The sequence below is a fragment of the Rissa tridactyla genome, chromosome 5 (assembly GCF_028500815.1).
Source record: "Rissa tridactyla isolate bRisTri1 chromosome 5, bRisTri1.patW.cur.20221130, whole genome shotgun sequence".
Lineage (NCBI taxonomy): Eukaryota > Metazoa > Chordata > Aves > Charadriiformes > Laridae > Rissa > Rissa tridactyla.
In genome coordinates this window covers 5,426,800-5,453,386 of record NC_071470.1, presented here as the reverse complement: position 1 = coordinate 5,453,386, position 26,587 = coordinate 5,426,800, and the positions used below count along the sequence as shown (strand labels likewise).

General features: G+C 40.3%; 1 protein-coding gene across 1 annotated transcript in view; it reads right to left on the bottom strand.

Moving 5' to 3' along the window:
• WWC2 (WW and C2 domain containing 2) overlaps window positions 1-26,587 on the bottom strand; it is a 107,850-nt gene that overhangs the window by 36,898 nt on the left and 44,365 nt on the right. Inside the window, exons 3-9 of the mRNA XM_054202481.1 lie at window positions 16,875-17,078; window positions 15,813-15,889; window positions 11,143-11,222; window positions 7,630-7,759; window positions 6,813-6,959; window positions 5,792-5,865; window positions 189-431 (exon numbers count right to left, since the gene is read on the bottom strand). Of these exons, the coding sequence (XP_054058456.1) occupies window positions 189-431; window positions 5,792-5,865; window positions 6,813-6,959; window positions 7,630-7,759; window positions 11,143-11,222; window positions 15,813-15,889; window positions 16,875-17,078 (955 nt within the window). The remainder of the gene's footprint in view (window positions 1-188; window positions 432-5,791; window positions 5,866-6,812; window positions 6,960-7,629; window positions 7,760-11,142; window positions 11,223-15,812; window positions 15,890-16,874; window positions 17,079-26,587) is intronic.

Genomic DNA, 26,587 nt, shown 5'->3' with positions numbered 1-26,587 from the left:
TTCTGCCACAGTACAGAAGACTTCTTTGTGTTTCTGCCCAGTAGGCTAATAACAAATTTAATTAAGAACTACACAGAACAGTTACTGAAGGAAAACAGCCCATCAAGGCATAGTCCAGGGTCTGTATCGAGTACAAAGGTTAGATTGCAGAAAGCAGCATTTAATATTAGCAAAAGACAATCCCTTACCTTTCAGCAAGTGCTTGACTGGGTGTGCTTTTTACAGACAGCAGCTCTTCTTCAAGCCTCTTCCTTTCTGCTTCTAGCTGCTCTAGCTCATCTTGAGTACGTTTGCGCGGTGTAATAAACTGGAGTTCCTTTAAAAGCTCTTCTTTTTCATTGATTAACATGAGTTTTTCCTTTTCCACATCCAGCGCCCCAGGCCAGGCTTCGCTATCTAGCTTAGAGAGTTCAATCTTCAAGTTAGCCATGCTAAAATAAAACACAGCATATTTCTCTGAGCCCGGCACAGCACACAAATCCCAGCAAAAAGAGAAGTGATACAGTATTTTGGAAAGTATCACGAGATAACAACATTTTCTACTCAAAGTCACACTTTTAATTAGTTTTGCTTCACAAGGATGCAGACTACGCCTGAAAAGCAGGCCACCTATTCAGGCCAACAGCAATATGCAGATGTATTAAAATGAGTTGCTCCTGTTCAAATGTGAAGTTGAAGTAAGAGTCACAACGTTAATAAAAGCTTAACTGAAAGCGATTTGTCTGGTAACATCAGAACGGCACTATGCTTTACTCATTTAGGAGTACAATGGATTTCTCCTAAGCTGTTGGAGACTGATGGCTCCTCAGAAACAGCAATGACCGTGGTTAAAGAACGTGCACTATCGCAAGGCGCTCAGCAGCATACACGTAGGCACATCTCAAAGGGCAATGGCATTGCTCTTCTATGGGATTAAAATGAAAGGTAATAGGATAGTGGCCATCTAAAGAAAAAGGAGATGATTAATGCAAAAGTTTGAGTCTGTGCAACTGCTTTTCCCATTGCAGATGTCACATTACAGAGTTAAGACACCCAAGACTTGGTTATCCATATGTATTGCGCAGATACACACATATAATGGAAGCAGAAACTTCCTTACATTATTATTTTACTATAGAATCATAGAATAGCCCAGGTTGGAAGGGACCTTTCAGATCATCTAGTCCAACCATCAACCTAACGCTGACAAAAACCATCACTAAACCCTATCTCTAAGCACTATGTCCACCTGTCTTTTAAACACCTCCAGGGATGGTGCCTCAACCACTTCCCTGGGCAGCCTGTTCCAAACTATTTATAGCTTGGTCATGATCAAGACAGGTTATTTCCAATGTTCAGTCTCCATAATCATTCTGCATATGGGTTCAGCAGCATAGCTTAAAAAGTGCAGGTTTCCAATAAAGACACTGTCCACTGGGATAGCCTAAAAATTCCCATTATAGGTGCCACATATCTAAGATGATAACTTTCAGTCACTTCCAGCCTTAGCCACACCTGAACCAGCTGCATAGCTAAGGACAGGGAAGCTGTGAACTATGTAACAGCTCCTAGCCTTCTGCACCTCTTTCTTGTAGGCCGGGAAAGAGGCCAAGAAAAGAGAAGTCAAAGTAGAAAGATGTTCCCATAAAATCTAGGGCAAGAGACCAGTGACAAGCGGTGTTCCTCAGGGGTCTGTGTTGGGACCAGTGCTGTTTAACATCTTTGTCAGTGACAGACAGTGGGACCAAGTGCACCCTCAGCAAGTTTGCTGATGACACCAAGCTGAGGGGCACGGTCAACACGCTGCAGGGAAGGGATGCCATCCAGAGGGATCTGGACAGTCTTGAGAGGTGGGTCCATGCCATACTCACAAGGTTCAACAAGGCCAAGTGCAAAGTCCTTCACCTGGGTCAGGGCAATCCTAAGCACAAATACATGTTGGGCAGAGAATGGCTTGAGAGCAGCCCTGAGGAGAAGGACTTGGGAGTGTTGGTTGATGAGAAGCTCAACATGAGCCGGCAATGTGCGCCCACAGCCCAGAAAGCCACCCGCATTCTGGGCTGCATCCCCAGCAGTGTGGCCCGCTAGGAGCTAGGTGATCGTTAAGGTCCCTTCCAACCCAAACCATTCTGTGATTCTAAGAGGAATTATCTAGTACTTTTATTTATTTGTAACTGCCGTAGTTAAATAGACCTAAGTCTGCTCAACAACTGAATAGTCTGTGCAACTTCAATGTCACCAGGCCCTACCTATGGCAATGCCCCATGACATACTTCATAAATACACACAGATAATTTGGTATGTATAGTATTTCTGCAGTTCTGACACATTTCTGGGAAAACATTTTTCTTCTTTCCAGTTTGTTTTCTGTGATTAACAAAACTAATAACATCATGCTTGTTTTGCATCTCCAGCATTAATTTAACAGTACATTAAGGAATTTATTTATGGTCAAAGCTAAGACTAGTTAATATTGCATCTAACTATCTCATTGCTTATACTAGAAGCTTAGGGAGCACCACCCCCTTTTCTTTTTCCATAGGCAACATTTCCTTCTCATCTGCACCTCAACAAAAAACCAACAGCTTCAAAAATGAAAACAACCCGTACTCCCACCAAACCCCTGCAAGAAGGGTTTGTTAGACTCAGGGTATTTTCACAGAAAACCAATGTGAAATAAACAGCAATACTATCAGCAGCGCTACCGTAACCAAATGGTGGGCTGAAATGAAATGAAACTGTTCGATATATTTTGCAGCTGTTACATTTATCATTTATATTCAACAGTCCTTCAGAGGAGCAGTACTCAGAGGGAAAACCACCGAATGATTTCAGATGGATAATGGAATGTTAAGACTTTCATCTCCAGGTCACTGGTTCTAGCTAACCGTGTTCTGAAAGTGGCTGCCACTGACAGCTGTTTGATGGCTTATGGGATGGGATGGTGGTCTCCAAACAGCTCTTTTGCTCCCTCTGCTACAGACAACTCTCTGCTACCGTAACTGCCGCTCTTTTCAGCTGCCTCAGACAGGCAAAGGACTAGATGGATATGAAAACTGAACCGGTCCCACTCTTTTGAAGAAGTCCTTGCTCAACGAGGACTATTAGCCAGATCTTCCACACGGGAGAGGAGTGTCAGCACGCTATAGCAGATCCTTTTCAGTAGCAATTGCTACTGAATTTAGCATAGTTAACATCAACATCCCACCTCTTCAAGACATTCTACCGGCTAAGCAACATAAAATACGCAACACAAAATAATCTGATAATTTTCAAGTAGAGAAGTTCACTTACAAGATCCTGTCTCTCAGTTATTTTAACACAAAACAACTACGAATTTGCACACTTAATATTTCAGAAAAGATGATCAATACTTATTAAATTATAGTGATGATTACAATGGCAGTAATAATTAGGGGGGGTGTAATTGAATACTGAACTTTATGTGCAAACTGGTATGTATCCTCATTATTCCAAGGTATGTAACTTTATTAAGTTCACCCTGTAGTCACTGGTAAAACCAGTACGTGCAAACACTTTTAAGACTTTAACGGTGTCTTCAAGGCATATGATTGTCTTATTTAAAGCTGAAAAGAATATACATTACTGGGCAGTTTTCAGAGAAAATTGCATAAAGATACCATTTAAAAAGAGATAATTTAACCTTGAAACACATTAATGTTATATAGAACAAATACTTAGTTATGCAAAGGTAAGTACATGAGCTACTGAAATTTTGACCCACGTTCTTGGCTGACTAATTCGTGAGAAAGTGCTGCAGTACTCCATACTCTCGAGCACTGTACTTTTTTTGGATTTTTTTTTTTTTTTGAGGTAGAAGTGGTAAACTCCCTCACTGCCAGGAATTTTTTTGTTCTTTCAAAGGAGAGATAGAACACAATGCTGGGACTTCTTGGTATCAAGACATAGTGAACGCACAGGATGATGTGGTTTTGTATCAACTACACATGAGAAAATTGCCATATATCTGCATCTAAAACACCGCCTGACAATTAATATTATGTACAGGGTGAATGTAAGCCCAATCATGTATGTTCAATTCTGAACAAACACAACAGCCTCAGCACTCTTTGCTGAATGCACTGATTATACAATAAAGTTTTATGATCTGTAATGAGCATATAAAGGATTACTGTTGTTACTGGCAAGGACGGTAGCTACTATTCTGTATGAGGAGGATATATATTTGAAATTAGGCCAAAAAAAAAAAAAAAAAATGTTGGTTGTGCAGCCTCCTGCCTTTAACACATAAAAACTATGCCTTTACTTTGTACTTATAAGCTGCAAATTTCTTTTCCTAGTTTTCTAATTGACCATGCCGTGGTATTCTAACTGTAATAATACTTAAATCTCAGATTAAGTGGCATTTTAAGCACAGTTTTCATCTGGGGGAAAGTGATATTTTTTTATTTTATTGCCTTGCTTAGTTCTTTATAGTTAAAAAGGAACTTTGGGTGTGAGAGAACTTTTTAGATTTTTATTCTTCTTAAATTACAAAGCATCTCCATAAAAAATAACTATAAGGTTTCTGAACAGCTGACACCTAATTTTGTGAGACTTATTAGAAAATAATACAACACAATTAACACATTATTAATAGAGAGATATCCCCCACAATTTTTTTTTTTTTTTTTTAATAGTAAAACTTTCCCTGGTATTATGCAGCACTTCTGTTTTTTGTAACCCCAGATGTTCTGCTTTCTGATGCCCATTCTTCAGTGCTGTGGCAATTCATCAAAATGGCACTGCTTTTATAAGCAACCAGTGCAGAGCTTATTTGAAAGGCATTCCACATTCATCAGTGGAACAGTTCCTGGTTTCTCTTCTACTCAGGTTAAACTCATTAAAAAACCCAACCCCATAGTGACAACAAGTATTTAAATTATCCAAAGTCCCAGGGAAAAAAAGAAATAATCAAGCTTACTAAATGTGGACTGGAAGCCTGAAGCAACTCTCAAACTGAAGAGCCTTCAGTGGCATAGCGAACTGAAATGATGATCCCAAAGAAAGATATACTGGACTTCAATAACCTGGTGACTCCCTTTAGCGGAAAGCCAGCTCACTCTATTTCCTTAACCAAGTGAAGGGCAACGGAGCTGGTGAGGGGTCTGGACAAGTCTTGTGAGGAGCGGCTGAGGGAGCTGGGGGTGTTCAGCCTGGAGAAGAGGAGGCTGAGGGGAGACCTTCTCACTCTCTGCAACTCCCTGAAAGGAGGGGGTAGCCAGGGGGGTCAGTCTCTTCTCCCAAGGAACAGGCGATAGGGCAAGAGGAAACGGCCTCAAGTTGTGCCAGGGGAGGTTTAGATTGGATGTTAGGAAAAATTTCTTCACCGAGAGGGTTGTCAAGCATTGGAACATGCTGCCCAGGGCAGTGGTGGAGTCACCATCCCTGGAGGTATTTAAAAGACGTGTAGATGTGCTGCTGAGGGACATGGTTTAGTGGTGGACTTGGCAGTGCTGGGTTAACAGCTGGACTTGATGATCTTAAAGGTCTTTTCCAACCTAAACAATTCTATGAATCCTGAAACTGCCGTTAATTTGTCACTGTCTGCATTTTCTTTCTCAACACATTCAACTTAGCATTACATGTAAAACCTACTGTTCAAAAGCACCGACTGCTCTCGACAGCCTGCTTGCATTCTGAAGGAAAAGAACCACTTTGCAGCATGTCACCGGTGCCTCCAGAGAGCCGCCCACTAGATGTCACTGCGAGCACAAGGTTGGTGCTGCAGAGACCAGGCACCTTCCCAGCTCCAGGCGGTAACTTAACAAAGCGACTATAACCCTATTACCTTCTTTTTGCCTCTTCATATTGAAGACTTAGTCTGACCTTCTCTGCTAAATTTGATCTACTTCTTGCTCCAACCTGTTGAGGAAAAAAAATAAAATGAGCCTTATTACTGTGTAAAGCTGTTAAATGAATCAACAAAACCCATGCACAGGCTAGAAAAGTCACGACTTAAAAAAATAAAACCACACCCACCCGTAGCCACACACTTGCTGTTAAATGCCTAGTTAGGAATTTACTCAGATGTACAAAACAGTGCTGTTTTCTGATCCAGTTCATCTGTTTTTAACTACTGTACTACCAATCACCCGTATTCCATTTTCAAAGTAGTCTTGCAGTGACTGCACCAAAAATTTTGATCTCCTGCTTTGAACTCCGCTGAACTCAGAATTTAGAACTAAGTTGGTGTATTTCAAAGTAAGACTTCAATAAATTTGCTACAAAACATAGACGAGCCTAGCTCTTTGTTTGGAAAACCTTGTACAGTCTCTTCCTTATAAACTTAGCTCACAAAACTTCAAACAAGGTACCAAAATGAAGCATAGCTTTCTGCGTATGTAAATATACCACCAGTGAAACAAAGACGGTTTTAATCCATCACTGAACAAGTCCTTCCACTGTTTTTCAGCTGCATGAAATGAAATTGCAGGTTTAAATTCTGAGATCTTGTTTCTGAAAATTAAAAACATCTTCATACTGAATTAAGTCTGTAAGGTGAAACATACCCTACAGACAGCTCCAAAAAATACAATCTGCTTATGCTGATCTTCACTGTACTGGAACTATTTGATTAAATCAAACTGTCATAAAGGCTTCATGACAAACATAAAAAATTCATCTGAAGCTCTATTTAAAATTTAAGGGAAAAAAAAATCAAGTAACTGATAACTGAAGTAATTATCTCTTAAACATATATATATGTACACCTATCAGCAACAGTACACAACCATTTGATTCCGATTCCATTAACCGCAGCATTCTGAGTCAATTTCTCTTTACATTTGACAAAATGGAAAAAAGCTCACCTCACCAGAAATGTCAGTCTGAGACCCTGTATCCAGAGTTTGTCTAGAAAAACACAGCTGGGAGTTTACAGAACTGGAACTCAAGTCTGGTTCAGATGTCCCGATGGTCTGGTCAAGATTGAATTTCTCTCTCAGCTTTGCAAGACTCTGTCCAGGAAACAGGTGGTGTTAAAGTTCCTTTGTACTTTACCATGTTCATACCAGTTTATCTCCAAAAGATGTTTACATAAAAGACTTCAATATAAAAATTCTGGGTTTAATTCATATTAAGCAAACTATCCTTTTAACCAAGCTGTTGGTAGGTGACACTAAGGGTGGACAACACCTATGACAATACAAAAACTACTGATGCGTTTTTGTCTATCTTTTGGTTTGTTTTTTTGTTTTGTTTTGTTTTTTTAACTTGTCAACCAATTATATACTTGGCCAATTAAAAAAAGATCTGCTTTCAGAAAAGGAAATAGGGCAATTTAGATTTGGAAAACTTCTACCGAGTTAGAAAACGTCCATGCATCTCAAAACCACACCTCTCAATTTTGTCTGCTTAATATTTTAAATTGTGGTTTAGAGGTAACATCTGTATTGTGCCTTACATATGAGTTCAGAAATGTATATTCTCTGACTGACTGACATATAGCAGCTTTTTGAATTAGGAAAGTCACAGGCTTCAGTTTCTGCATCTGAAAATTGATTTTAGTACTAGGTTTGCCCCAAAGAGTTTTAAGAATCCCCTAAAAAGTATAAAATGCAAAGTATTTATAATCAGTTACTCATGTTAACTAATCCACACAAAATTTACATCAACCGTTCAAAATACCTTCATTAAATCTTGCTTTTCTCTCTCCCCTGAACTTATCGCCTTTCTGATGGACTTCAGTTCACTCAGGATGGCTTTGGCCTCACATAGTTCATACCCGCTGTGGCCTCCAGACATTTTTTGGTCAATTCTGTGGAAAGAGAGGATATTAATACCGGACACAGGAAATAATACTAACATCTCTGCTGTTCTGCTTCAGGCAGAAGCATAGTTAGGGAATAGAAGAGGAGATAAGAGACACCATTTCCTGTAACAGACATGCAAAGAGGAGAAAGGACATTGAAGGCACCATTAAAATACTTACTACTAAATCCTTGGCAAAAATGTCAAGCTCACACATAACACAGCGCCCAGTGGATGGGTTTTGCTGACAGCTGGAAATTGCATGGAAAACTGCTTTAAAACCACCTTAGCTAAACTACTGGGGCCTTACCAAAGGCAGAGGCTCCACAAGCAATTCTAGTTCATCCAGTCTTAAAGACATAAGGGGCACAGAGCACTAAAGACTCCAGGAGTACAGCAGTATTGTTGACAACGCTGTCAAAGCTCCCATCGCCACCATAACTCTCTGCAGGACAGAAGCAGCTTTTGGGTACACCTTTCAGAATATTAACTGTTTGTGATCCTTACAGAACCACAATTTATTAGTAGTATTCCTCTACCCAAGACCCACGTCATGGCATGGGCAGACAGGCAAGCTTCTTGGTACTCATCAGCCTTGCAGAGAAGAAACATAACCAGCTCCATTCTCGTCTCAGCTTCCCTCTTCTTCACCATAACCCTGGGCATTAACAGTCTACAACAGCTGTTCTGCTCAGCTAGTCAGCAGGCTCTCTTTTATTTGAAAAATCTCTGGATAATTAATACCATATGTCATACATCGGACAATTTATTAAATTCCTGGACTATCAACGATTTTAAAACCTGTTACTTGAAAATAATGAAACAAAAAAGCCCCCAAACTTAAGTGATAAAAAGATATTTCATTTTAGTATTTCCTTATATACTTCAAGAAGTACAGTTCGTAAACACACCTTCTCCAACCTCCAGCTTAACTGAATATTTCATAGCATCATAGAAATGACTGCAGCTGTGCTTCATGAAATTAAAAACAACAGCCATCTTCACAGAAGTCAAGCATCTAGTAGAGAATACATTCTTTTATAATGCAACTGGTTTTCTGTTTTTATTATCATCCATCATCTTTGCTAGAAGACATTAACCTTCTGAGTGAGGAATGAACAAACATTTTAATGATCAGAAGTTATCTCAAGCATCCTCCTGCAAGAACTGAAACTCGCAGAAAACACCTGTAACAATATTCTATTTTACTTCCAGCTTTATGCAAAAAAAATATCAAGGTTCTAAAGTCTTCAAAGCTGCGAGCATGTCTGTTTTCCTTTCCCCGCACTTCAGTTTTTGTGAAAACTACAACTGCATTTGTGTAAGAAAATTACGTATGTGACTCAGCACTCAGATTCCTATTCAAGGATGTATTTGTTTCAGCTTGAAAGTTCCTCAAACTCTTTCATAGCTTGGCACGCACTTACTGTCTGACAACACTCAATTTTTGGTAACTTATCAAGTTGTGAAGGTCAAATAGATAGAGGATACGCCAACAATCGGGATCATGAATGAAGAGTTGGGTAATACACCACATGCTGCCTAGTAATATGATGTGCCACATTCAAATCACAACTGCTTTATTCTGTATATAATTAAGATGGACAAGAAGGATCTCTGACACACCAGATATTTCATCTTCCTGTTTTAAATTAATGGGATTAGTTCTGTTTGAAAGTGGCTGACTGAATTTTAAAAACAAACGTCCATTGTGTTTCTGTGGAATGCTGTTGACAGTTTCTGAAACATGCTTTGGATTCCTATCAAAATGGCTTGTGAGCAAGCTGCTTTAAAACAATACTTCATTGTTGAATTAATATAATAAAACCAGCATGATTGGCTAACCTTTAATCCTGGGACAGCAGCATGAGTTTTTATTACCTTAAGCTCTAGAATCAATACATCTTTCTTCTTCTAAATTTTGCTTCAAATGAAATCTGATTTATGGTTAAACAAATTCAATCAGCTATCCTTTTCTCCCTTCACTCCTCGCTAGTCTTCATATATTTAAATAACAAACAAATCCTACATTTCTGTTTTAGTCAAAACGAAGGCGGACAGACACTTGACTGGCATCCTCCTAAGGTGCTGAGGGTTTTCAGTTCCCAATTGATTTCCAACACGTCATACCAGAAAAATATTTTTTGTCCGTTTTGACATGTCTCTAGCTGTGATCAGCCATTTCCTGGACCAGATTTTTTTTCTCCCACTTAATAAAAAATAATAAATGATACTGTATAGAACTGATCTATACTCAAGCAATAGCCTACAACATGTTTTGGTTAGAACTGGGAACTGAAGCCCGGTCTCTCAGCTCCAAACACAGGTGCTCTGCCATCCGTTGCAAATCTGTGGTTTATTATTCTACCTGGAAGATGGAAAGGCACTTCCCTTCTCTCACCTTTTGTCCATCCTCCCTATATATTCTGCCAGCTCTCCAGGACAGAGATTGTTATTTATCTGACAGTACGCTGCCATACACAGGGAAGTCCTGAGAAAAAGGGCAAATGAATCCAGACAGTATTACATTAAAGCTGTAACACTGCTTCTGCTACTGGAGTACTGTGTACTAAGAGCACACAGCTCAGCGTTTTACTGTGTAAATGTATCCTTAATGTACAGGTACATACCACAATACGGAAAACAACTAGCATTAATAAATTTCTGTTTACATTAGTCAAGAAAACAGGCTTGTTAGGAAGGTCTCCTCTGCAGCAAGTTCTCTGCGGTGACAGTTGCAGTAATGTTTATTATTTTAGGGCCCAACTTTGTAAGTCAGGAGCAGCAGGGCGCGCTCAAACTGAAAAAAAAATAAAAAATCATTCCCTAATAATCCAACTGGTTAAATACCCAGAATGCTCACCCGGTTCAGCATCAGCCCTGTGGACACCAGGCATCCCAGCAACTGGAACAATGAAAGTCAGGTCTCTAATCCCCAAACTGTGACTCATTTTAAACCCTGCACTGTTGTGCCCCGTTTATACCTCCGAGAACAGCATCCTTCTCTCTCTCCAGCTCAGAGATGGGGAAGAAGGAAAGGAAGACCTAATTACTTTTTAAATTTTTTAAAACGTTCTTAAATGGGACATACAAAGCAGCTAAATACTTCCTCGGGACCCTCAACCACTGCCCTTCTTTCTGGCTCTTCGCAACATAATCTACCTCACGGAAAAAAGAAATAGGAGGGGGAACAGATTTCTCATGTTAACACTTGCACAATAGGTTTGCCATTTTTACACATTTCCTGCTTCCTAACTACAACAAAAAGAGTTATTAGATTCTCATTTTTCCCCCTAATAATTCTTGCACATAAGATGGATTCAATTCCATGCCAAAAAAAGAAACGAGGCGACTGAATTAAGTCAGTTTCAACTATTTTCTTTTACTCACTGTTGCAGTGTTTCAAAGCCCTGTTCCTTGTACAGCAGCTCTTGCTTCATCTGGGAGAGTTCCCTCTTCAGCTTCTTAACCTTGTGTGTTAAATCAAAGCAAGCGTTAGAAAATTCCTCTTGTTAAACAGCGTAACGCATGGCTTTGAACAATTAATGTATTCTCTACATCAGATGAGACAAAAAAAAGAGAGTAAATTGCTCTACTGACACATATTAAAAACAAAAGGGCCTGTTCTCTTCCTGATGTCTATGGGCAACATGCTTTAGTATTAAAGGGACACAAGCAGATTAAATCACATTCCTTATTTGTATCGATACCACACTGTGTTATTAAACCTGAGAGAACTTTAACAAGTAATTTACTTCTCACTTGTTAAGCATGCATTCCAACTGTCCTACAGGGACATGCCTGTTTATTTTAAAGCTTATTATATTTTCACTTTTTCATTCCAGGAAGCTTTCAAGTCATTTGCACTGTAAAAGACAAAGTGTGGGCTCTTTTTTTCTTTTTTTTTTTTTTTTCTTCCTACAAACCATCCTTTCTTATAAAGGTTTACAGACACTGCATCCCTAAATATATAATTCACACTCATTTAATTCAAAGACAACAATCACTAGACACATCTGGATCACAATTATATGCGACTGTTTAATAGAAATGTCTTTGGCAAAACATTCCCTACTTTCCCTAACTTTGCATGCTCAATTGCTTTTTAATCTTAATATTGCTATTTCAGATATTAGCAGGTATGAGTACACTACCAAATATTTATGAATCAAGATTAAATAAAAAACGCCTCCATTTAATTTTTTATCTCATACTTCCAGACGCACTAAAACAAAGTTTCTGGACCACCTGTGAAGGAGTTCAATTTAACACAAATTAAAATTAATCCTCAGCATACGCATAGAGACAGAAATGCCTCCTTGCAATGCAAAGTCCCAAATTTTAGTATTTATACATCTATATCTGTCTTGTTTGCACTCTACATACTAGACAGATATTGTTAGGCTTTTTAACTTTCCAATCAGTAAAGTGAAAAAAGGAAAAGCCTGCTGGAAATCCCCTGCTCTCACTGTGAAATTCTTGCTTGTTTTCCTACAGGTTCTCAGATATTCAACTCTTTTCCAAAATGGATTATATTAAAATGAGGAATTTTGATCGCTTCAGCTGAAATTAATTTCAAAATATGTTTCCGCGACTTTTTATATCCAAATCCCCTTAGACTTCCTACTTGGTGCTATTCTTCAAATTAAAGACAGACTTAAAATGTTTTGTTTGTCTAAAATAACCAGTGATTTGCGGGTTCTTCGTATGGATTTGTAAATGATACTTAGGTGTTCAAGTTTGTGGCATCTGGCTAATGAATTTTCTGTGACAGAAATAAAATGCTTTCAATCTCAATTTTTGCCAAAGCAAAATCTGTTCTCTAGATGAGGGGTTTGGTACAGGCTTTTGGAAACTATCATCACTAATTGCTTTACTTGACAGAAAACTGTTTTTATTTTGACCATACTGAATAGTTAGCATGATAAACAGGCAATGTCTCCAAGTACACATTCCGCGCTCCTTAACTATTTCTTCCCTGAGTAGCACGAAACCCCCAAGAATAATCTCTCAAGTGTTCTGATCAAGGTTATAGAAAATGAACAGACATCACCTCTATGTTCTAGGTAAAGTAATGCGTAAAATATGAAAGTGCCAACTTTTCTGAGAAACACAGAATGGCTTAAACTTTTTCTATTTTAATCAGAAATGTGAATTTAAAATAATAGCAGAAGGCACACTTGATTTCAACTTAGAGGATTGGATCACTCAGAAACCCTTACATTTTTCCTCAAGATCATCTTTTGAGTGTCCTCTGCTGTAATTCATCATCATTTCATTATCAAGAAAGCTGAGTTACGCACATTATCCTAGAAGGACGTGACCTACATCATAATATAGACTCTGTGTTTACTGCATCACACTTGCATTAAATTGTTCTCGTGCTCCTTGTCTTCTCCTTCAAAACTTCCATATAACTCCTGCTTTTTCACACCTCTTCACTTGTTTTATCCTTCACCCCTTTCCTACTGCTTCTGCACATCATCTTCAGTCACCTGATGGGCTTCCTCCTCCTGGCTGCACCTTCAAGCGGGCTCCTGTGCTAACCCCCTTCTATTCCAGCACTCGAGTACTAATGGCACAACGATGACAAAACCCCGCCTTGTTATTTTATAAAGCTGCATCCCCTACTCGCTGCATATGCATAAAACTTACTGCGATCACATATGCTTTGCGGTGTTTGAATTCCCTTACTTAAGACCCCAAATGGTCCCAACTCAAAGTCCACCGCGGGATCAGATCCTCCAATTCTAACCTTGTGAGAAAGGTCTTTCTTTCTCCTGCTTATTTCATTTAACAGCTGCCTGATTTCTGTCTTATTTTCTCTATGACCTATTGCGCAATAGGCAATTCATGTATCCAAAAGGCTCCACATGCATATATTAAGCACAGCTAACAAGGAAAAGGCCAAAGGCCAATTCAGAACTTCCTCGAATGCTGAGTTTCCCCCCTCCAGCCACCATTAACCTGATGATACCAGTAAGCCTCAGCCAGTGTGAGAGAAACAGGTTTAGTACATCTGACCTAATAGTTCACTAAACAATGTGCAAATTCTAACGAGCTGGCTAGCAGCTTACTAATGACTAACTTTGTTTCCCATTAAGTCCATGCATGCATTTACTTGTAAAATGCCAAAAGGTGGCATATTAACAAGCACCCTCAAACATTCAAGTAAGGGTAAACTACGATAACAGTCACACCTCTCTTGCCATCTGCCACAAAAAACACGAAAAACGCTTCCCAGCCCTAGCATCACAGGGCTCCACTTTTTCTTATCTCAATGATTTTCATATCCAGTGGCTTTGGATGACAACACACTTTATGCTGATACAGATATTCTTGGACTGCACCCTTCTAAACTCTGTAGACAAGATTCGGGTCACCTATTTTAGGCACACGTGCAACTCAGACTTTGCAATGCCAGTAAATCAAGTGTTGGGAACCAGCAGGATATTAGGCTCCTTGACTCCAAGAAACAATGAAGAGAGGAAAGCACCTCCAAAAAATGAATTACTGTGATTAACGCATCTGCCTCTCTCCTCAGTGAGCAGACATTGCAGATCTGCAGCCAAGAGGCGATTCAGTGCTTCTGCATGTTGAGTTGGGAGATGATCAGAGCTAAGTAACGGGAAAAACTGAGCACAGGACAATGTCTGAACTTTCCTCTCTTTGACTTGTGGGTGACTATATTTAATTTTGGTCATGTGTTTTGTTCTTCAACAACACTGTTAATTTCCCAAACATACCAGTGATCCCCTTGCCAAAGGGAACATCTATTACTGCTCCACTCATTTTAGAAAGAAGTTCTCGCCTTGTCTTTTCATCCTTGTTCCTGACAGGGTCCTTTCTGCTGTTGATTTTTTCCTCCCACCTGCTCCAATGTTGAAATAAGTTCTCTCAGTGACCACCTTCCCTTCTCCTTAAAGGATAAGGGACCACAAATCGAGATAGGTACGGATGAAAAGGTGTACAAGCCGTCAGGAGGGCAATATCCAGATGCCAGTTTTACAGTGTATTCCATCCCTGATTTAACCTGGGTTTTAAAATTTTAATGAGCTATTCCACAGTTCCTTTTAAACGTTAATTGTTTAGACTCCTAATCGTAACTCTTACTCCAGGTGAAGGAGGATGTTACTCTCCGAGGCTTCTCTGAGTGCTGCTCTGTGCGGAAACCAGGAGGGGGCAATGGAAGAGCTGAGTAACTGCTGTGGCTTGAGCCGCTTCTGCTCCCAGAGTCTGTATCCCAGCCCTCAGCGAAGGCCTGCGCTGTGAGGTGCTGTCTTTTTAACCTCCATGGTTTGATCTAATTTTTTTCATTACTAACTACAGAAAGCCTAGGCTATCCATCGAGCATTAATGTCACAGCTTAAATAAATGAACTCTCTATATAGATTTTAAATGTCTTCCACACCATTTCCTTTTTATTGAAGATAAATTCACTAGAAACTAACCTGTGAATGAAAGTTCTTTAGATGGAGTCTGTTAGTGACCACACTGAACAAACACAGTTGACCAAATAATGGATTTTTGCTCATTAGCAATTTCAAAATGTGAACACAAACTTTTTGTTCTTGACCTGAACCGTTCCGTTTTGACAAGACAGAGCGAAGTTTCACACCATTATTGAAAAGCGTTTTTTAAACCAACAGAAATTTGTGAGGCAGTTCATGGAGCTAATGGTGCATTTCTCACAGGAGAAAGATTGTGTGAAAACAGCCGTCTAGTTGCAGCTCACCTTGGCCTACGATTTTTCTATTTTCACCTAAAGATTTTTACTCTTCCTTTTAAAACCAAAAGCATACATGTGAAAATAGTTATCAGATTTATTTAAACCTACATCTAATTAGAATATCTGTGAAAGTTTCCCCAAAACGTGTTACCTGAAAGTAACAGACAGAGCTTTAAAAATTAATTAAAAACCTTTGAGTGGCATTTAATGTGAATATTAGGAGATTTCAGTACCAGGGTACAGGACACATCTGCTAGTTCAATCTTTGCTTTTTCTATATTCATAAATTTTGCACACAGAATACAAATGAATACGAGTTTCACACACTCACCCTTAATCTTGTAGTGGAGATTTCAGCCTTCAGAATGTCAGGGTCATACTTTGTGCTTGATGAGGAGCCTGAGAACACTTTTTAAAAAAGACAAGACAGGACAAATATTTAAGTACTTTAAAATTATTAATTAGTCCCTTCCTCGATGAATCCACATTGATCTAAAACTACAAAGCAGAGAAAAACACATAATACTTTAAAGAAAAATAATAATCCTTTTATAGAATAGTCAGCATTGTAGGTTGGCAGTAATTAATGAATAATCTAAATTTTCACCCTTTTCCCCCTACCACTATTTGGTATCGCTGCTCCTTTGCTTATCCCAGGATCCTAAAGTAGCACCTCATTCTCCCTGGCTTTCTATCCCTTGCTTTCTGTTCCCATTCTTCTAGCGGAGCCATCCTGCATTCATCTCCTTCCCTGAAGTTGTAATTTCTAAGGACAGTTCTGGAAAGAGGATGATTTATTCAGAAGCCTCAGTGGTCCTCCACTCAGTTCTTCCTCAGCTGTACACGTTACTTTTATCACGCTACCTACTTCTAAGACAGATGTTTGGCCAGCAAGAAGCCTCTGACAGCACTTTACTGCATGCCAATTCCTTGCCCCACATTGTAACATGCATCTCCACTTCAGCCACAGCACACAGGCTACAAAATTATTGTACGCTATTCTCATAAAGTCCTTTCTTGGTCTATTGCAGACACCTGTCAGCACAGTAGGGTCATTTCAGTTTGCAGCTGCAAAGTGCAAGAGACCCTATTTACTTTGAACCTAGATTTGGCAGAATTTTGTTCTGACAAGCTGCGTGACAAAATAGATTTTAGAGCCAACTGCTCTAACCCACGGCTCAAAGGAGTTCAATTGTATCCGAGAGAAGAGGTGTCTCTCCAGCAGAATATCTTTATATTAAATAAAAATAATAAAAAAGTAGGGATACTATCTCTAAAAAAGCCAGCATACAAGGTGTTGATAGCAAACCTTGAAAATTCATCCTAAAGAGAAACAGGATCCCCTGCAAGGCACAGATCAAAGAAGTTACATTGCGTTCTCTACTGTACTTACAGCTTGTACGAGAGCTTGATTTTTCTTTGTAGGCATCATTCAACCGTACGTACTCATCCAGTGCAAGTGCTAGCCTCTGTTCTTTCACCTGGTACAGTTCTTTCTGAGTACTGAGAGCATCCTGGGCTATCGTAAGATAATCTTTTAACATTCTCTCTTGTTCTTGCCTCCATTGTTTTCTGGGATCTTCTATTTGTGTTGTTTCTTTATAGGAGAAAAAGAAAGGATTTAGAGACCTCTGCTGAAATCTGTTGACAACTAAATTGTTTCTTTGCCTGTAATCCGCAGTTATAGAAGCCTAAACCATAGCTTGCCTTTGGTTACTAAGCAGGTGCTCAATTTTATTTAAGCTTTTCTTTGCCACAATAGGGTGTGTAAGAAACAGTATTTAAGGGATCAACTGCAAAATTAGGGTACAATAGGTAAATGCTTACATAGATCATTCCCACATCTTCAACCTTGAATTAATAATATCCTAAAACTCAAGAAAAAAAACTTAAGTTTTTGCATCAGAGTATTTGGAAATAGTTGGATCAATGAAGTCTTTCAACGACATCTTAAACTTGAATGCATTTCTGAACAAAAATTAAAAGTAATCTTAGCTATTACATTTTTTTCCAAAACCCCTCCTCCCCACTTCATTAATTTTTACAGCCATATGTTATTCATGTTTTATAGTGGTTACCTCTCTCCTTTCCCTCTACAAAAAAAGTTTTCTCTTTTCCCCTGTAACTGAACTACCAGATCATTAACTCTCCAGATCATCTCACCTAACTCTCTCCCCATCCCTGCTAGGCACCTGATCCAAGATACAACTTTCTGTTATGGTCAACAGAAAGGGCACGTCGCTCCATCAAAGACAGGGGCCCAAGAGACATGGGACCAAACTGCCTTTTTGAGGTGTCTACCTCTTTCCACTGCCAACCCAGGTAATACAAACGAGTAGGCTGGGACAGGCCATTAATTCACAAAGGGTTTCAGGTCAACCATTCCAAGTCCAGCAGCCACACAGAAGACAGACTTCCACAAAATGTGTAGACAAGAGGATTAGACATAACGTAGTAGCATATATTAAGAAAATATGTGATGAGATTAATCTAATTGTAGGTTTTAAGATTATTATTTTTTAATGTAAGCATGCAAACAGGAAGAGTTAAGGCTGAATGTTCGATCTTATCATAAATATTTCCTGACTTAGTTCAGCACTTTTTGAAGCTATACAAGGAACAGTCTTCCTTTAAAGCTGTACGAAGTACAAAAACCTTTTCACAAGACATAGCCTTGAAAAGTTTGAAATCTAAATGCATACGTGCACCACGCTGCATTTTCTTTGTAAGTTACATGCTATAAATCTACATAGATCTACAGAGAAAAAAAGTAACATTCAGTACCAAAGTATTTAAGTGCAAAGTATTTACTTCAGAATTTTTCTGGAAAAAGGAGGAGGGAAGTTTATTGTCTGTGCTAGATTTCTGCCACTTCAGTTCTCTGAATTGCTCTACTGTGAGAACCAAAGTGGGGGGGGAAAGGGAACACGTGGCTGAAGACATGAGGGGAAAAAAAAAGAGAACTGCAGCAGAATCAATCTGATTGCTCTAAACTGTAGCTGATGTGCACTCTTGGGGAGAAGGCACTCTTTCAACTCCATATATGAAAACAGATTTTGTAACAGCAGAAGCTGAAAAGGAAAGGTTCTGGTTAACAACAATTTCCCACACTGACTAACTGCCAGTTTTTCAAAAGCCGCCTTTGGTGTTAATATTACATAAACCAAAACACGTGCAAATGAAAAAAAGCATCCCATAAAACTAATCCTGTAGAATCCTACACTGACAATGTCTATGGAACTACTGATGCTTTTAAAACAAGCAAATAAATACACATACACCACACCCCCCCCATGCCAGTGACCCCCTCCACTATTTACAAACGTGACAAGCTTTTGTATTTCTGCTTGGGGAAGGTATTTCTTAGATGTACACAATGGATGCATAGAGAGTATAAATCACCTAAACCCAAGCGCGGTGCATTAAAGATTAAAGCAGAGAAGCTTTATACACAGTTGGTTTTCCAATAACCCCAACAGGAACATTCTCTTCAAAAACCTGACTATAGCTATGGACACACACACATATATCCATGTTTACAGCCACCTGCTCTTCTCCACAAAGACATCAGGCACACAAAGAAGCAAATCGATAGCTTTTCTCTCCTAAACGGTCAACACATGTCCCTATCTGTGGCCATTTATTGCTGTTGGGCTTTAACACACCTCCACATTCACAGTTATTTACACAAGATAAGAAGTGCTGGTTTCCAGAGCTGTCCTTTTTTGTGAAGCAGGATGAAGAGCATGAAGCAGGACTCTCATGGGTCAATGATCAAATAGGATAAATGCAGTTATGTTGGTTTTTTAGAAGAATGTAACAATGTGATTGTGTTTTAAGAGTGCAACCAGCAGCCACCAAATAATCTTACAAGATTGGAAGGTCTCATCTTCGAGCATGTTGTAGGTAATTGCCTTGTAGGTTTTAAGTGAGGATTGCTCAACATGCTGCCCAAAGACCAAATGCAGCCTGCAGAGTCCTAAAACGTGGCCTATGGATGCCCTGTCCTTGTGACTGCAAGAGAAGGACAAAGCTGATCAACAGCAGATTATTTTGTATTGCTGACAAATGCAATCAAACATTTTCTTTTTCCCCTCTCCAAGCTGCGTGTGCAAAACAATACTACGATTATATGAGCTAACATCTTTATACTGACAGTCATAAACGAGGTAAAGGTAACCCTGCATTTTTAAAACTGCACACTGTAACTTCACCATACTGAGCTTTGGGTATTTATTTGCCTGTGTAGGTACATTGGCTGGTCAAATTATTCTCAGCCAATTCTGTCTGCACGCATTTTATTCTGGAACACATACTCCGTCAGAAAAATACATAATCCTGGAAAAAGCAAAGCATGAATGCTGGAATGACTATCCCAGAATTGTTATTCAACTTTTACCAAGCAGAGAAGGCTCTGGAGTATTTTTCACTCTATGTCGTCTTAAACAGTACAAAGTGGAAAACCCAAAAAAGCCTATCACTTCTTTGGCAAGTTGTTCATATAAATATATAAACATGTGCCTGTGTAGCAGCACCACATGCTTATTCATTTGTAATTTTCAGTTGTCTCAATTTTAATCAGTAGGTTTACCCCACAGAGAAAAAAAGAACTATGGATAATATTTCTTGTACTCTAGTGCTGCATTTTGAAAAGTATGTTCGTTTGAGCACATGTACCTTCCAAGAGCCAATAAATATTTTTTAAAAGCAGAGTTCTTTCAAAAACAAATATTTATACTTCTCAGAGTAAAGCCTCACAAAGATAAGGATTTTTTCCCTTGGACAGGAATGTTTTAAGCACCTGCTGTTAAGGTCAAACTCTCATACACAAGAATATTACTGAGGCAGTTACATGCGTGTCAATGAGGGAGCAGCTTGCTGAACATCTGAAAACGGCATGTGAAGCCCTTCATGTTTAAACCAAAGAGTGAGACTGAAACCAGAAAGAATATCTACACATTTTCCTGCCCTTATTATTCAACAGCTGATGTAAAATAAACTTGGAAGATCTCATCCCTTTTTTAGGGCAGATAAATGTTTCCACTGGTGACTTACAACCTTGTCTGCAGGAGATATGAATCATGCAACAGATTGCTAGCTGGACAGACAGGGAGATGTTATTTCTGCTGTTGAGGTGAGGAGTAAGCACTGGTTAAGAGCAGTACACAGAGCTGTAGGGTTGTATCTATTCTAGAAAATTCTCACTGGACTTCAGTCATCAGCAGTTGGGACAAAAAAACCATCCCCCTGGGCACCACCTCTCCAACACTTTCTGCACACCACCAGATAGTTAAATTCAAGAGTTTATCTCTTTCTGGAGGGCCACGAAGATGCTGTGACGGCTGGAGCCCCTCTGCTGTGAGGACAGGCTGAGAGAGTTGGGGGGGTTCAGCCTGGAGAAGAGAAGGCTCCGGGGAGACCTTGGAGCCCCTTCCAGTCCCTAAAGGGGCTCCAGGAAAGCTGGGGAGGGACTCTGGATCAGGGAGGGGAGCCATAGGACGAGGGGGAAGGGTTTTAATCTGAAAGAGGGGAGATTTAGATGAGACTTTAGGAAGAAATTCTTTGCTGTGAGGGTGGTGAGCCCCTGGCCCAGGTTGCCCAGAGAAGCTGTGGCTGCCCCATCCCTGGAGGGGTTCAAGGCCAGGCTGGATGGGGCTTGGAGCAACCTGGGCTGGTGGGAGGTGTCCCTGCCCAGGGCAGGGGGTGGACTAGGTGATATTTAAGGTCCCTTCCAACTCTAGCCATTCTATGATGCCATGATTCTTGTAGAGAAAATACAGAAGATATACTGGCCGTCGTTTTCCATGGCATGAGCTTAGATATGAACTAAAGGAATCTCCTTAAAATGGATCTTTAATCAACTAAGAGTTGTACATCAGGCTCTATCAAGAGCACTTCTTCGATTTAAAAAAATCTGTGTCTATCAATTTCCTCTGTCCCATCACAATGCAAAATAATGACCCCCAGTAACAGAACGAGAAGGGCGGTACGCCTAATAGTCAGGTTACATATTCCTAATTTGACTTGGGTTTAGCACCATTTGGCAAAGCCACTTGCAAATCAAAATTACTCAATTCTATTAAGAGATCTTGATTTAAAACAGATTCATTTAACTTTAAACAAATTACTGCAAATGCCTAGTTAATAAATTTATAAAAAATTATAAACAAGGAATTTATTTCCTCCTGTTTTTCAAGATCTGAGTGCCTACCCGCACTGGAGGGGGGGAAATTCTGCGAGACACGAGACGCTCAGGGTCTCGCCCAGCGGAACCGCAGAAGCGGCAGGACAGCACGCTCCACCCAAGGACATTCCTGTCCCCTGGAACCATCACAGCCCAGTAATGCAGAAGAGGAAGCTGCTCTGGCTTTAATCACGCTGCTATTCATGAAAAGCGCTCTTCCTGGCCCGCTGCCAGCCAGGCTTGATGCGCTTAAAACTCAGTGAAGAATCTGGTCCAAACCATAATTCAAACCCAAAATGCCCAGACTGACTTTATGCCTTTAAAGTTTTGTTTATTCCTTTGGCTAGAACTTGGTTCAAGGGCAGCAATGTTATGCATGCTTTGTGTAATTATACATAAGATATATAGTATACATAGGATACAGGCATGCCATTTTTTTAAAATGAGATATATCCATATGTTATGTTGCTGTCTGCTACTAAGGAGGTCTGCCAAATTTTTACAGTCTACTTGAACAGAAGGAAACTATTATCTTATCAGCAGTAGATCGTATTTCCATAAAATACATGAAATTAAAATCCCACTAGAAAATCCCACAGGGAAGGGAACAGCTCCCTGACGCCCTACTGCTAGACATGAGAGAATTGGACATTTTACTACAGGATTAACAATATGTGGAAGCAATAGTCTTCCAACATCTCCCCTTGCCAAACAAAATAATAGCATCGATTGGCTCTAGAACGACCCACGTGTAAGCTGCCTTCGGTCAGACACTTGCATTTAGGCAACACAGTTAGAAAACAAGTACTCTCAAGGGGTCCCAATAAAAAAACATGCCAGAGATGCTAGATTGCTACTCAAGAAGGACACAAACGTAGCAAGACAAGACAAAATTGTGGCATATGTTTTTCCTGAAGAGAGAATTCTCATCTATTTAAACACATGCCCATATTATTCCAGTTTGTAAACGTAGCAGAATCACCATCTCAGAAGAGAAGCTGTTCCAAGGGAAGCTGGCTGACCTGGCTAGAAATGAGGACCAGACACCTAAGATCTGTAGGAAAGATAAGCAGGGGGAAGCTGTGTGCCACAGCTAGAGCGACTGCAATAGCCCCCCTTTTTGGCAGTGATGGCACCATGTCACCTCAACATACACTCCCCAACGTTAGGCATAGGCTCTTTTGCACAGACTCTGGTGCTCAGTCAACCCACCACAAAGCCTATTCGATGTACTCGATGTACACCCAAGCACTCGCTGGCTCCAAAAGATAACATGAAAGCAGACATGTCATGTTCTGGCAGGTTAGGTGAGTTGTGCCATATTCCCAAACGAACCAGTACAAAGGAGGAAGAACCAGCCAGCTGGGGAAGGACCTAGACATCCTAATTTTGGCAGCAGCAAGCCTGCTTATGGATCTACTCATCCATTAGAATCTTAAGGATTGACCTACTCATCAATGCCATGCACCTTCTCCCTCATACACTAACTTACCGGAAAGTTTCCAGACCTGGAAACCAGGGCTACAAGACAAGATATTGTATTATATTGGTGGTAAAATGGCTGAGTCCCCAAAAGAGGGGGGTTCTGACTGCTGCAGAAGTGTGCCGCACACAGCTGGCTGTGCTCTGGGCTGCACCATGGCACAACTCGGCTTGATGCTTACTCTGTGTCAGGGTGGCAATTTCTCTGCCTGAAATAGTACACGATGAGAAGATAACGCCATTACACCCGACATCTCTGGTTATCTTGCATCCTAATTGCAGGACTACTACCTCCAACCAAACAGAACCCCAGCTTCAAGCGACTAACACAGGCCTCAAAACCCCAAACACAACAGATGACGACATTCAGGATCCCTCATCACATTGCTTCTCCTGAACCCCAGAGGCTGAACGAAGCATGCAAGCGAAATCCAGCTTGTTTTTTCAACAGCCCCCGATGCCTTTGGTGTGGCAGGATTACATCCTGCTCCACAGAGATGGTTCAAGAAGGAGGGGACACCTGGAAAGCAGCCTACTGAAAGCAGCGTACTGAGGGGAAGCTCCTGGGCATGCAAGCCAAACTGGGGCCAGCCGCAACGAGGAATCAAGGTTTCAATGGTATCTTGCACGAAAAAGTCTCAAGACGGCACAAACGCAATCAACAACAAGCCTTTGACATATAAACATCAGAAGAGGAGAAATGGTGTCTGATATCAACCATCACAGGATGACGCAAGTTAGCTCAGTGGTGGGTGGTGAAAGCAATTTTATCAACAACAGTACGTAATCACTATGGGTATGTTTATTCTGCAAGTATATCCCACGTTTCTTGATAAACAAACTGGCTTTCAAATCTCCAGTACTTTTCCCTGCAATCAGACAAAAATACACTTGGGGGGAAAAAAAAAAAAAAAGAGTGCAAATATTACTTCATTGTACTGCAACTGGCATAAAAACATTGCAGGCAACCGAGACGCAAGTCTTAATGAACAGCAAAGAAGCAAACGCAGTAGCATTAGTTTCAGGGCGAAGCGCCAAGTGTTACTAGACTGGCTTAAGGAACGCACTTTACTGTTTACATACCACAGGCTTTCTGAAAGCATTTTTTTCCCCTTATTCCTTTTACCCCCGCTTTTTAAAATCCTTAAAATTCAAACTCAAACAAGAAAAGCAATGCGTATCCACAAATTTGGGGAAGAATTCACAAACAAATATTACATCATTTCACACCGATATATTTGTTCAATAGGTACATAAAAATAAAGAATGGCACATTACAGAGACAGCAGTTTCAGTAAGACTGTGCAGCCCAACAAGGTGACATACATAGCGTCTTAAAAATGATCTAAAACATTGCTGGATACTCAAAGAAAATCACATTCTACCACATAATAAGACGGAATATGGGATCTAAAGAGAGACATGACGGAAAATTAGGTTATTCAGAGTATGCTCTGAACCGAGCTCTCTACAGTTTGTTTCCTGCCACAGAACTCGCACACAAAAAATGCCTCCTCTCTTCCAGACACCTTCTTCACTTCCCCATAAAATAATTCTGTGCTTGAATTTGAGTAATGAGATAAAATGAGAATGTTTTCCAGCTCTACTGTGCAAGCATGAGCAGATTTCCAAGAAATATTTATTCAGAGATTTTTATGAAGAAATATTGAACATGTTACCCATATGGCACATTAGTTTCCTCTAGATATTGGGTAGCATATGCTTATATATCTCAGAGTCAAATGCAGTAGAAACTCTGAGCATTTTGCTCTACATTATCCTCTAAGTAGGAAATGTTCTACCGCTATGGCTATCAGAACGAAGACTTAAGATGCCAGTATGCTCTTTACATAAAAGTCAGCAGCTAAAACCATCTTTAATGCAGAGCCTTCTCTGCTCGAGCCCTCCTTCTGCAGCCAGCATGCACCAGATTACTCTAATCCCTTCTGATAGCCAGGGGGCAGAGAAGGTACCTATAAATAAGATTCAAGATAAGATATATCCTGCACTTGGGTTTTCACCATTTGTGTTTGCTGACAGTAAAGAGTCTTCATGATTGTTTCCCAAACGCTTGCATGTCACTACTTGCTTAGAAGATGGTGATGGGTTGTGGGAACAAACAGTACACATTTATGATCATGATACACCATTTGACTCACACCCTCAAGCTTATAGTAATTGCAGACTCAGGGTGGGATTTTCAGATATCTTCCTTGTCTGAAAATACAATCTGGCATACTTTCATAGAGGCAGATGTACTAGAGGCCCTGGCTGGAGCAGAGAAGAGTCAGTCTATCCACAAAAAATCCCTGTGTTAAATAAATCAGTTGCCCAGGAGTAAACTGGCATGAAAGCCTTTAAGATGACAACAAGAAATAGAATACTTGTAGTTAAAATGTTGTGCTCCAAGTGTCAAACAGTGTAAGTAAACAGCTAGGCTTTGAAATTTTAAGAAGGAAGGAAACCAAGTGGGGAAACAGGGACCTCCGATGAATTCTATTCTCGAGCTAAGCAGACACAAATCCCTCTACCTCTGTGCTTCCTGATGTTTTATCATCACTTACTCAATTTTCTTCCTCTTTGTGGATGAGGATCTACTTCCTGCCCTAGTAAACTCCTCTATTACCCCCTTTTAGTATTTTAGGTGGGTAGTGATGAAGTGGGTAGGAGGAGCCCAAAATCAATTAAAAGAGATTTTAGAGCCTTGGGATGGCTGCTTAAGGAATCAAGAACACAAGTTGTGTTCTCCTCTATCCCTTCAGTGGCAATCATGAATGAGGAAATTAACAGGAAGAGGCAACAGGGCAACCCTGTGGCTCTGGGACTGGTGTTATCGGCAGGGCTTTGGTTTTTTTGATCACAGGCTGCTATAGGAGTCACCTGACCTGCTGGTGGCAGGTGGAACGCACCTGTCCCAGAAGGGGAAAAGAATTTTGGGGCAGGAGTTAGCAGGGCTCATTGACAGGGCTTTAAACTAGATATGAGAAGGGAAGGGGAGATAACTGGGCCCGTCAGGAATAAACCCAAGGGAGGCATCCCAGGGCTTGAAGGATGGTGGACTAGCAAGGACTCTGGCTCTGCCATTTCATTTGAGAGAAGGGACAGATGTTTAGAAATCATGGAAGCACCTGGGAAGGGTCTGGTGGGAAATGGGGTCCACACTCACAAAAAGGTGTTGGAATCATTAGCTCATCTGAAGTGCATTTATACCAATGTATATGAGCAACAAACAGGGGGAGCTTGAAGCCATGATGCACCAGGAAAACTATGACATAGTGGCTATCACAGAAACATGGTGGGATGTCTCACATGACTGGAGTGCCACAATCGATGGCTACAAGCTCTTCAGGAGGGACAGACAGGAAAGGAGAGGTGGTGGAATGGCCCTGTATGTTAGAGAATGCTATGAGAGCTCAGAAATCAAGTATACTGATGGTGGG